At 36.9% G+C, this 12,968-nt stretch overlaps 1 protein-coding gene across 7 annotated transcripts in view; it reads left to right on the forward strand.

Annotated features, from left to right (window-relative positions):
- The window catches only part of LOC121318627 (kelch-like protein 13), a 164,789-nt gene that overhangs the window by 118,634 nt on the left and 33,187 nt on the right, over window positions 1-12,968 (forward strand). The window contains exon 1 of one of the 7 annotated variants that reach the window (XM_041255506.1): window positions 9,305-9,399. The exons of 4 other annotated variants lie outside the window; for them this stretch is intronic. In XM_041255506.1, coding sequence (XP_041111440.1) covers window positions 9,320-9,399 — 80 coding nt within the window. In that variant the 5' untranslated portion in view covers window positions 9,305-9,319. Of the gene's footprint in view, window positions 1-9,304; window positions 9,400-9,611; window positions 10,032-12,968 lie in introns of those variants that run through there. 2 more of the 7 variants (XM_041255505.1, XM_041255510.1) reach the window with 2 other exon arrangements.

Here is a 12,968-nt window from a genome sequence, read left to right on the forward strand (position 1 = left end):
GTGCCAGAGGCCTCAGCTGTCAGTCTCATGCGTAGGAACACCCAGAGTGTGTGTGTAGCGGAACAAGCCAATTGTATATGTAGCGGGGGAGTGGAGCAGTGTAGTTATTTGAGCGGACGTTTGCGGCCGCTCCTTTACAGCACTGAGAAGAACTGAGCACAGTTTAATTTTTCTTAAATATATGTTTGGCCATGGATTTGGAACAAAAGAGTTATAAAAAAACTGTGACAAATACAGATACAGTCACTTTACAGTATTTTCCATCATGTCTGTGCATGGTAACCATTCATTTTCCAGTTTCAAACCACAATTAGGCACTTTTATGTTTTACAGACTTGAGAATTGCATTTTTTTTTATTTAAAGCTTTTATTTTTCTTTTGTATTCAATGTGATTGATGTGGTACTTTATTAATTTTGATTGATATATATGATTGATTTATCTAGTATAGATACTAACGAGAGCAAAACACATACAAAAGAAAAACAAAAGAACTGCAGATCTTTTCAAGAAAGCTGGGAGACTTTTTATAAGGGAGAACACAATTGTAAAACACCATTAAGTGGGGTTGGCATTACAAGGGAGATGAAGGGAGGTTTCACAGTTCTAATCGAGTGACTGTTGTCTAAGCATTATTTGTGAATGCTTATTCACCATTGCTACACCCGTTAGAAAATTGACTTTGTTGCATTTTTTTTGTTTTTTAATCATCATTTAATCATAAAATCACAATTTACAAGACTAAATATGGTATTATATCTCCTGGGCGCTGCTATTAGGGTCACACGACTGTGATACTGCACTCCGATTGGCTCAGTGGATATGTCGGATTTTGCGAAATTAGAAGCCCGTCTGTATAGTGTGTTATGGAAAGAAATGCTCTTTTGAGTTGTATGTAACATGGTGTATAACGTGTTTTCAGGACAAAGGACATTGAATATCAGAAAGTAGGCACTGTGAAATCAGGCTTAGTTTTGTTGCGAATGGCCTATATCGTGTTTTGCATCTAAACTCTTCATATATATATTATATATATATATATATATATATATATATATATATATATATATATATATATATATTCCCGATTTGTGGAGCTGCATTTGTGCCATATAAAAATGTGAGAAACGTCATCCGTGTGTCTGTCCATCTGTCTGCGGTTACTGTTCTTAGACAGTTCTACGATTATGCACCATACACGCTGTGAACATGGTTTATATTTTCTGCACTCTTAAATTAAGGATTGTTCATACAATTTTGCTGGTCATAGCTGAGGATGTTTTTTTACTTGGGTCAAGATATACAATTAATAAGGACAATTAAATGTTATTCCTTTCTGAATGTACATAAGAACATAAGAACATAAGAAAGTTTACAAACGAGAGGAGGCCATTCGGCCCATCTTGCTCGTTTGGTTGTTAGTAGCTTATTGATCCCAAAATCTCATCAAGCAGCTTCTTGAAGGATCCCAGGGTGTCAGCTTCAACAACATTACTGGGGAGTTGATTCCAGACCCTCACAATTCTCTGTGTAAAAAAGTGTCTCCTATTTTCTGTTCTGAATGCCCCTTTTTCTAAACTCCATTTGTGACCCCTGGTCCTTGTTTCTTTTTTCAGGCTGAAAAAGTCCCTTGCGTCGACACTGTCAATACCTTTTAGAATTTTGAATGCTTGAATTAGGTCGCCACGTAGTCTTCTTTGTTCAAGACTGAACAGGTTCAATTCTTTTAGCCTGTCTGCATATGACATGCCTTTTAAGCCCGGAATAATTCTGGTCGCTCTTCTTTGCACTCTTTCTAGAGCAGCAATATCTTTTTTATAGCGAGGTGACCAGAACTGCACACAATATTCAAGATGAGGTCTTACAAGTGCATTGTACAGTTTTAACATTACTTCCCTTGATTTAAATTCAACACTTTTCACAATGTATCCGAGTATCTTGTTAGCCTTTTTTATAGCTTCCCCACATTGCCTAGATGAAGACATTTCTGAGTCAACAAAAACTCCTAGGTCTTTTTCATAGATTCCTTCTCCAATTTCAGTATCTCCCATATGATATTTATAATGTACATTTTTATTTCCTGCGTGCAGTACCTTACACTTTTCTCTATTAAATGTCATTTGCCATGTATCTGCCCAGTTCTGAATCTTGTCTAGATCATTTTGAATGACCTTTGCTGCTGCAACAGTGTTTGCCACTCCTCCTACTTTTGTGTCGTCTGCAAATTTAACAAGTTTGCTTACTATACCAGAATCTAAATCATTAATGTAGATTAGGAATAGCAGAGGACCTAATACTGATCCCTGTGGTACACCGCTGGTTACCACACTCCATTCTGAGGTTTTTCCTCTAATCAGTACTTTCTGTTTTCTACATGTTAACCACTCCCTAATCCATGTACATGTGTTTCCTTGAATCCCTACTGCGTTCAGTTTGAGAATTAATCTTTTGTGCGGGACTTTGTCAAAAGCTTTCTGGAAATCTAAATAAACCATGTCATATGCTTTGCAATTATCCATTATCGATGTTGCATCCTCAAAAAAATCAAGCAAGTTAGTTAGACACGATCTCCCTTTCCTAAAACCATGTTGACTGTCTCCCAGTACCCTGTTACCATATAGGTAATTTTCCATTTTGGCTCTTATTATAGTTTCCATAAGTTTGCATATAATAGAAGTCAGGCTTACTGGTCTGTAGTTACCTGGTTCAGTTTTGTTTCCCTTTTTGTGGATCGGTATTACGTTTGCAATTTTCCAGTCTGTCGGTACCACCCCTGTGTCAAGAGACTGCTGCATGATTTTGGTTAGCGGTTTGTAAATTACTTCTTTCATTTCTTTGAGTACTACTGGGAGGATCTCATCCGGCCCAGGGGATTTGTTTATTTTAAGAGCTCCTAGTCCCTTTAACACTTCTGCCTCAGTTATGCTAAAGTTATTTAAAACTGGATAGGAACTGGATGACATGTGGGGCATGTTGTCAGTATCTTCCTTTGTAAAAACTTGTGAAAAGTAATCATTTAATATATTTGCTATTTTTTTTTCTTCCTCTACGATTTTGCCATTTGTATCTCTTAAACATTTAATCTCCTCTTTGAATGTTCTCTTGCTGTTGTAATATTGGAAAAACATTTTGGAATTGGTTTTAGCTCCCTTAGCAATGTTCATTTCTATTTCTCTCTTGGCCTTTCTAACTTCCTTTTTGACTTGCATTTGCAGTTCTGTGTACTCTTTCTGTGTACTTTCTTTTTGGTCCTTTTTTAATGCTCTGTAAAGTGCCTTTTTTCGCTGAATATTTTTTTTAATTGATCTATTAAACCATTTTGGCAATTTAGTTTTACATTTAGATTTGTCTACTTTAGGGATATAATTGTTTTGCGCCTCTAGTACTACATTTTTGAAGAACAACCATCCTTCTTCTGTGGGTGTTTTCTCTATTTTACTCCAATCTACTTCTGTTAGTCTCTGTTTCATACCTTCATAGTTTGCTTTTCTAAAATTGTAAACCTTAGCTTTAGTCTTTACTTTTGAGGATTTAAAAAACACTTCAAATGAGACCATGTTGTGGTCTGAGTTTGCCAGTGGTTCTCTGACCTCTGTTTTAGTTATTCTATCTTCGTTATTTGAAAAGACTAAATCAAGGCATGCCTCCCCTCTAGTGGGTGCCTTCACAAATTGTGTTAGGAAGCAGTCATTTGTCATTTCCACCATTTCTATTTCATCCTTCGCGCTACCCACCGGGTTTTCCCATTTTATTTGGGGGAAGTTGAAATCCCCCATTAGTATGGCTTCTCCTTTGCTACACACATTTCTAATGTCATTGTATAACAGATTATTGTGCTCACCGTCTGAATCTGGCGGTCTATAGCATGCTCCTATTGTTATGCCTTTTGAATTTTTGTCTGTTATTCTGACCCATATTGATTCGGTTTTATTTTCTTTGTCCAGGTTTAACACCTGGGCTTCAAGACTGTTTCTTATGTATAGCGCTACCCCTCCTCCTCGTCTGCCCTGCCTGTCTTTCCTATACAGTGTATACCCACAAATATTATATTCGTCCCCATCACTCTCAGATAACCACGTTTCTGTAACACCTATCACATCATAGTTACCTGTTAGTGCAGTAGCTTCAAGTTCTAGAATTTTGTTTCTGATACTTCTAGCATGACATCTTTTCATCTGCAATCGGCAACACGATGGGGGATAAATTATAATAAATTATTCCTTTATTTTTAATTAAATGTGGAACTACATTCTACCAAACAGGAAACCAGATATTTTCAAACAGGAAATAGAGCATTTCTGGAATTGAGCAGAACCTTCAGGTTTTCAGCCAAAGCTGGTCAGGCATGGATGTAAGCTTAAAAAAATGAAGCATTTCAACAACAGCCCAGTGGCGCAGTGGGCTAAGGCTGTGTGCTCTCAAGGATGTCATGTTGGAAGTTCAGACAACAGTAATTTTTTTTTTTTGCTGTTTTAAAACATAAATACATTGTTTAATATAAATGGTGTGGATATCAAACTACTTGCGTTCCCTGATTGGCAGATGTCCAGTTATTTAGCTTTTCTGTTTGAATAGTCGCTACACACTCTTAAGAAAGGAAACGGAAGAAGAATAATTCACAGTTGATGCCGTGACATTGCAGCAGGAATCTGCTGTCTGATAGAAGTCCGCTAGAGCTAGAAGCTCATTGGCTGATGGTACTGAATAGTTTTCTAGTGCTTGTTGTTCTCTTCTCCAGCTGCAGTGTTTTTAAATCTTGCCATTGTTCTTAGTGTAATCCCAAATTCACTGTAGTGTAGCCTCTGTTAAGGGTACAATGAAAATGTAAAAACTCGTTGTCTGGTTTGCTTTTTTCCTTTATGTACTGTATAGTAAACCACAAATAGTTGATCAGTGTTAACTGGTATACTTTCATTTTTAAAGTGTAAAATGTGTTTATGTATTCATATAACCATTATACATTACATTTGTATTTATTTTCCTGTACTTGCTATTTTGACTGTGATCACAAAAATCTTTCTTAAATTAAAATATATATAATGTGCAGTTTTACCCATGCACACCTTGCCTGCGACTTCGTCTGACAGTCAGGAGTCAGTCCGGGCATTGCTAAAACTGCAGATATTTTATTCTCTTAATCTTCGCTCTTAATCCCTCTACTGACTGAACTTCACCCTTGTATAATTTATTGACCTGAACTTCACCCAGTGGTGATGCTTTTAGAATTCCATCAAGGCAGCACTGGTGCAGGATTGGTGCCGGGATTCTGTTAATCTCTGACAACAAGCCTCATAACTGCTTTCTGCAACAGTAAGGATTGTGGTGGTGCTCTTTAACCTGTGAAGCCGGGCTTGGCACTATGTATCAAGGACAGGTCTTGGTTGTCAAGCTGTCTCATTTTTAACTTAATTTGAAAAGATGTATGCCCTTCAGGCCATTTAAAAAAGTTAAAAAAAAAAACAGACAATTCTAAACTAGACATTTCAGGATGTAAAACATTGCATTATTGGCTTTGATATAGGACTAGAAACCTGTGGTGTATACAACAATGCATCTAGTGGCAAGATAACTGTTGGTTTAAATATTGAATATGAATATAAAAATAAACCAAATAAAACCATGCTGTGGGCTGCCTGTCTCTTTACTGTAATCTAAAACAGGTCTTCAGTGGGTAGGCCGTGTGGGACGTGCTTGCTTTATCCAGAGATAGTTTGTGGATAAGTGTTAGTTACTGTACAGCTCCCTGGCTTGTTCATGGGGGTAGCTTTTTAAATACTCTTATTATACAATATTGGTGGCTGTACTGTATCATGCGCTCCCCAAAACACACCATCTGTCTTTGACTAACATTACTAATACAGACAAGAAGAAATATCAATGTGCTGTATTGTTTATTTCAAATGTTTTTCTGTTAACTTGTGGGGAGGTTTTGCGCATTTTACTTGCATTTATTTGTTCTTGTATTTTTCAAAATGGTTTCACACATAGAGCTGGGTGTTTCTTAAGAAGTGTTGAAACAGCTTCATTTAAATTAAATAGCTTAGTTTAAGGGGGACACATGAAAATAATTTGAAAATAACATTAGTAATGCCACAATATGGTGCCTATCACGATAATCATGTCAGGATAGAATATAGATTGTCTATGTGTATGACACATGTAGTACATGCAACATGAAAGTAGCGTGATTCAGCATATTGCTGTCCTGCAGCTGTCACTCTGTCTTTACTGTACTTTCATGCTACTCTCCTGCACACGATACATAACTTTATTACAATAGGGTATCCCATATAAGGAAAGTATCACAATTTCATCGATACATAACAGCATAATTTATAAACCTTTTAATTAGAAACTTTAGTAAGTCATGCCTTAATACAGCACAGCAAGCCGTGTCTTGATTTTTAGTCCTTATGTTTAAACTAGATTGTCCTGCCCACCTCAGTCAAAGGATTCTCTACTCAGTTGAGGCACGCTGTGCTGTGCAGTATCTCCATGTGACAACATATCTTTTACATAGAACAGATTTTACCGTTCTGCAATCCATTTATTGGTGCAATTCCTATTGGTTAAATATGTTTAACATTGAAATACTTTACATTTGTGTATACAGAAGTTTTAATTCTGCTGATGCCTCTGTGAAGCTATTTTTGTTTGTATTTTGCTGCTGCTGCTTCTCCACCTCGGGGTACATAGTCTGAATTCTTGTGGCTGCTTGAGGCAGTCATTCTCACTTGACATGGAGTTGTTGACCATCATGGTGGGCTTCATGTGTGGCATGCCATTGGTCACAATGCAGAGCATCTGGACAGATAACCGCTGCCCTTCTGGCATTTTCCTGCAGTTTTGTTTATATGACATGTTTAAATTAAAACTATTACAGTAAGGGCATATTATTTATTTAAACTGTTCAATGTGGTTGCAACCTTGTTTAACTTGTATTTCGTATCTCCTCCCATGTTACCATTTTAGTTTCTTTACAGACTGTCCTAATTTTTAAGAGTTTAAAATGAGCCCTGAAATACTGTGCTTGTAATCTGACAGCATATTTTTGTAACCTGGTCTAAGAATAACAGATGACAGAGCATGTACAGTGCAGTGGAATTTCCAGGAGAAAGAACATCACTCGTGCACAACTGAAAATTCAATACTGTACTTTTTTTTTTATATATATATAAGTGTGCTCTGAGATTAATTTTATTCAGGACTGATCCATTTTGAATAACTGTATATAAGAGGTATAATGTAAGAATGTAAGTGGTTTTCAGATTGCTAATAAAATACTCTTGTTAGTTAGGAATCAAAGAAAAATGAAACCTGGTACAGTGCACCACTAAATTATCTTTTTTAAAACAAAGGAGAAACATTGGAATACCTTTTAACATTGAGCAATGTTTGTCTCCAAATACATTTGAAGTAATCCGATATCTTCTGAATATTTCCACCAGCTCATAATAAAGTTTCATGTAAAAATAAAAAGCTCCTTGGGACTACAGTGTTACACATTAGTTCCCAGGACAAACATTGTCATAAAAACCCACAGTTTATTCAAATATGGTCATTGAATGTGTAAAATACTTTTATCTACAGGTAATTGGTGTCCTAAATACGCAGCATATCAATAACCATGAACACCTCTCATACACTGCAGAGGACTGCCCTGAAACCTCTTAAAATTAAAGTAGCAGGGCACTGGTAAAGGCTTCGATGCTATGAAGGTTTGTTTTTTCCCGAATCACTTTTAGGTGCCAGTGGGTGTTTTAAAAGATGAAGGCACTGTCTTAATATACTGACCCTTTACCTCCAGGATTATGTTTTTAATTCATCCTGACGATTGTTCTTCATTTAAAATGAGAAAACTGCTCAGGCTGCACCCTTGCCCAGTTGTCCAGGTTTTACACTGAAGAGTTGACGTTATTGGACTGGTTTATAATAACGAAGGTTGACGGAGAGGTGTCTTGATCTTCAAAGTGCTTCATTCTTACAATGGAAACATTAGTTAAAATGACAACCTCAAACTGTCATTTCACATTGTGAGATGTTCAAATAATTGTAGATGGCTGTTAAGGACATTTGAATTGGTGTCAGATGTCAGACTGGCATTTTGAACATATTGAACAATAACAAGGCCATCTTTTTCACTGTTCTAAAAAAGAAAAGCAGAAAGATCCTTTGCAGATGGTTCCTCTTGTCATATTCACCAGAACACTGAATATTGCTGATCCACCATCAAACGATGGGAAGCTTAATGTCTCAGATTGACTTTTTTTTATCAGTAATGTTTAATTTTGTACATAATCCAGAAAATTGTAATACTGTATCCTTACCAATTCTTTTGGTGCAGAATATTTTAGTTGAAAAAATGTAAATGCTAATGTGGCTGCTTTGTGTTTATTTGTATTTCAATATAAAGTGGTCACATTTTCTATTTTGACAGATTCAATCTGCTTGTATGGGCTGGTTCCCTTTGAACTGGTTATTTGGCTCAGACATATAAAGTAAACAAATAAATCAAACAAAACCATGTAATCTTTATTGTGCAACGGTCATAGGTTAGAAAACAGGCTTGTCTTTTCATCTAGTAGTTTGAAGGGTCAGACACCACTAGCATATTCTTTCAAATTAGCAGTAACTAAGGAAACCATTGCCAGTCTCTGCTATTCCCAGCTTTTGATCCCACCGTGTGGAACAGTAACATTTTCATTAACAGGTTTTGCTGTGGGTGAGGGGGGTCATCTTTCCTGGAAGCAGCATGGAATCGCTTCATTATTTATGTGGAAAATTAATGCTGTTAATGTTGCAGTCATCGTACTGATGCCTGTGTTTCTGCATCTCTGTCATTTGTCAAGGCCTGGGTGTCAGTGGGCAGAGGCTCAGCTGCAGCAGTGGTCCCAGGGGGATCTCCCCTGTCTGGACTCGGAGCATTGAGGGAGACTGAATCAGATTCTTCAGAGCTTCCCTACAAGGGCTTCTTCTCACCAGCACGCTGCTGCATGCTTTCTTACATGCAGAGAAAGAGAGTGATATCCGCGCTACTGCAGCCTGTTGTAAAAATGAATGCTTAGAACAAGGAATACAGAAGTCAGATCATCAAACTAAAGAAAATAAACAAAAACACCAAGAAGCAGCGTGCAGGAAATTGCATCATTTCAAACTCATTGGTATGTGCCTATGTGCACTATGGATGGCATGGACTGTAATTGTGGAAATGAGCTCTTGCTGTAGTGGCACAGATGGTTTGTATGGCTGGAGCTTGAGCAAAAGGGAATCTGGCAGCTGAATTGAATCCTTGATCTCTTATTGGCTTGTGGCCCAAGGCTATGCTGAGATTTCTATCCCATGTATATTGTTGTAGATCAAAAGAAGAATGTTCAGAGGATGACAAGTGTGTTCTGAGTAGGTAGGTCTGAATCCTATAAATCACATGCTCCTTTTGTAGTGTGTCTTTTTCCTGGTATTGCTAGCCATGCAGGGGTTAATGTTGATTTTACAGCTCAAGAACAATGTCCCAGTTTAGATATAACAATGCTTGTTTCATTTTCTTTCTGTAGCCTTGTTCTGTGTAATAAGCAAAGCTGCATTGTGCTGTGCTGTGCTCTGCTGTGCTCTGCCTTGTTCTGCAGTCTTTTTTTTTTTTTTGTTCTGTCAACATGTACTGCAGTCAGTGCTTTTTTAACAAGGTGGCACTATTGTGGAGTTAGTGGGATAGAATCATCACACCGCTTTAGGGGACAGAGTTTTTAAAAGGAGATACTCATAGCTTTGTTTTACCAAGCAGACAGAGTGGAAACATTGGCTTAAGAGCACTGGCAGAATCAGCAGCTTGTCCTTCACAGCAACCGTCATCAGTTCAGTGTGGGATGGAAATCTTACAGTAGCTGCAAGTCTGTTATGGAAATGCTCTTTGCTGTTATTGTAGTACTGTGGTGACAATATGCCACTGAAATGGAAAAGCAGCTCTCCAGCTAACTGGAAATTCCCAGTTCCTGTACTAAAAACATCTAGGTCATCTCCACTCTCACCAGCATATATGTAAGTAAATATATATATATATATATATATATATATATATATATATATATATATATATATATATATATATATATATATATGTAATTTAATGTGTCATTCATTTAAAGCATGTTAAGGTGGAGTGCGATTTTCCATGTTTTTTTTCTGTTATGTGGAATGGGTTTGTGGTCCTCTCACTTTCTCTTACAGTACATTGTTTTTGTATGTAATTTATGCTGAAAATACATTGAACTATGTGTTTTTTCTATAAAATGTTAGTTATGTATTTCAGTGCATCCTGTTTGTAAAATGGTACTGTTGATTGAGTTGGTGAATACGTGTCTTCAATACATTGCATACCCTGTTTGTAAAATTGTACATTTGATTGAGTTGGTGAATACATGTCATCAATATGTTGCATACGAAGCATTTGAAGAGCAGGTATTGTGCCCTTGTTCAAACGGTACTGCTGTGTAATTCTGGATCCAGTTCTAATTGAGGGAGACTAGTGTGACCACTGTTAGGACTGTTCTTTCCAGGACTGCAGATCCTATTACCATACAATAGTGTTAAAGGAAATAGATTGCCTTAACCTTGCAAGTACTAATGCTGATCTGAGCAAGCTACTAGAAAGAACTAATTGTGCTCATACACCACTGTGATGCATTGGTACATTTTTCACAATTTCATCAGGGTTGATCAGTATGCACATAATTTACATTTACAATCATTAGAATTACGTTGGTTGTAACAATACAAATTGGCCATTAAGTTATATGTTGCGAATACTTCTGCTGTTGCCTCCCAATTAGGACATACTCCATGGTTGACATTCATATTAAACTGTGATAAAACAAGACTTGCTCTTTAGGAGTGAGTGATAATTTTTATTTTTAGCAGTAATTATTTAGCTGTGTCTTTCAGTGCAGAAGTACTGTATCTATGTCCAGTTCATTCCCATTGTATTCACTGAGGACATTATACCCAAGATGGTTACGTTTTGAATAATTGCTGTTTTTAAATAAGTGCAGGTAAAAAGCTTGCTCATCATAAAGCACCCTCTGAAAGAAGGTTGTTTTTAGGTCTTGAAATCTTAGAATACTCTTGCTTTGACAAAGCTACGGTACAGTGTGAGGCATGAAACTCATACATATTTTCCATTACGGAAGTTCTTTGTTCTTTGTGGCAGGAAATGATGTTGCGGTGACTCGGACCAGAAGGAGGAACATAAACAACGTTTTATTTAAAGAATACAAAAATAACATGGCCAATCTGCACGAGTTCATTAATTTGTGTGACTGCCGGCTAGTTTAACAACGCACTAGCCGACAGCCACACATTAGCACAAGGTTTTTAATGTGGATGGGGCTTCCCATCCACGCTACAAAACAATAACACAATGCGTTTTCTGACATCTGTAAACAAAATAAAACACAATAAACAAATACAATAAATAACACAGGGACGGAGGGGGAGACCCCGTTCTAAAAATAAACAAACAAAATATATTTAAGCAGGGCTTTCCTACCACCCTGCTACATTCTGATACAGAATATAGGCATCCCGTGGTTTTACAGGAAGTGCTTTTCTACATGCATAGGGTCAATGAATGTTTATGTTTAATACTTAATGTGGAACGGTGTATTGTTTAGTTGTGGAATGGTGAATTTACAGTATAGCTTTTAAATTAAACACAATTTATGTCTATGCAGTATTTGATTCTGAGGAAATGGGTGATAGAAGCAGAAGTACACTTGACTTTATTTGGTCTGTCTTGTGGATTTTTTTTTTTTTTCAAGAACACAGTTTGAAGATGATAACTGTAGAAATACCTAAAATTCAGATGTTTGCTGGTTTAGTCGGGGGGGGGGGGGTTAACCATTGGGAGAGTCAAAGATCTGCCCCTTGTTATGCAGGTGTCCAATCATGAGGGAGCAGAGTCGAGACATAATTGGGAGTTTTATTTATTTATTTATTTATTTATTTATTGCGTTTGTATAGCGATGGTTATACAAAAGTATCGCAAAGCACTGTACTGTACATAGCAGAAAAAAACAAACAAACCACAATTCGTTTGTATAGCATGTCGCACATACAGCTGCTACAGTCAGACCATTTGATTTAACCCTCCTATTATGTTCAGAATTTAGGTACATCTGTTATGCAATTTCAAACTAATTTAAACAGCCTTCAATTGATTAGATGTTTCTATTTGCAAAGGTTTTACACTTTTATGCTCTTTTAGTTCAGGAGCTGTGATGAAACTTCTTTGACTGCCAACCTGGGCGCTCCTCATTTTGGAATGTCTTTACCAGTGAGATGCTGTTGCAATACTGACATAGAAAATTAGGCTCTGCCTTGTATTGTTTGGTTTTTTTGGTTTATAAATATCTCCAGGCAGGTGCAGCCATTTCCAGAAATAATAATACAAATATAATAATTACTATACACATAATACAAAAGCAGCAATTAAAGTTACATTGAAACCCACTAAGATAGAAAGCCATTTTATAAAAGTGTGTTTTAAGACTTGACTTGAAAATTGTAATGGTGCCAGCTTGCCCGACAAACGAGTGCAGAGCATCCCATAATTTAAGAGCTCTAAAGTAAAAGCCCTACCTGTCTTGTTGCTTTAGTTGACCCTAGGAATAACCAGCAGCTCAGAATGCGGTTTGGAAGATACAGTCAGTAACTCCAGCAAATAACTAGATGCTAATCCATTCAGGGCCTTGTAAGTTAACAGCACAATCTTAAAATCAATTATATACTGCCCAGGGAGCCAGTGTAAAGAGGTCAAAACAGGGGTAATATGTTCAATGTTCCTGGTTTTAGTCAGAATTCTAGCAGGAACAAGCTGCATGCGGGATACTATACATTTTGGGATACCAAAAAAAAGTGTATTACAATAATCAATTCCAGATGAAACATGCATTAATCTGTCAGCATCAAATATATGGA

Source organism: Polyodon spathula, chromosome 7, assembly GCF_017654505.1.
Source record: "Polyodon spathula isolate WHYD16114869_AA chromosome 7, ASM1765450v1, whole genome shotgun sequence".
Classification (NCBI taxonomy): Eukaryota; Metazoa; Chordata; class Actinopteri; order Acipenseriformes; family Polyodontidae; genus Polyodon; species Polyodon spathula.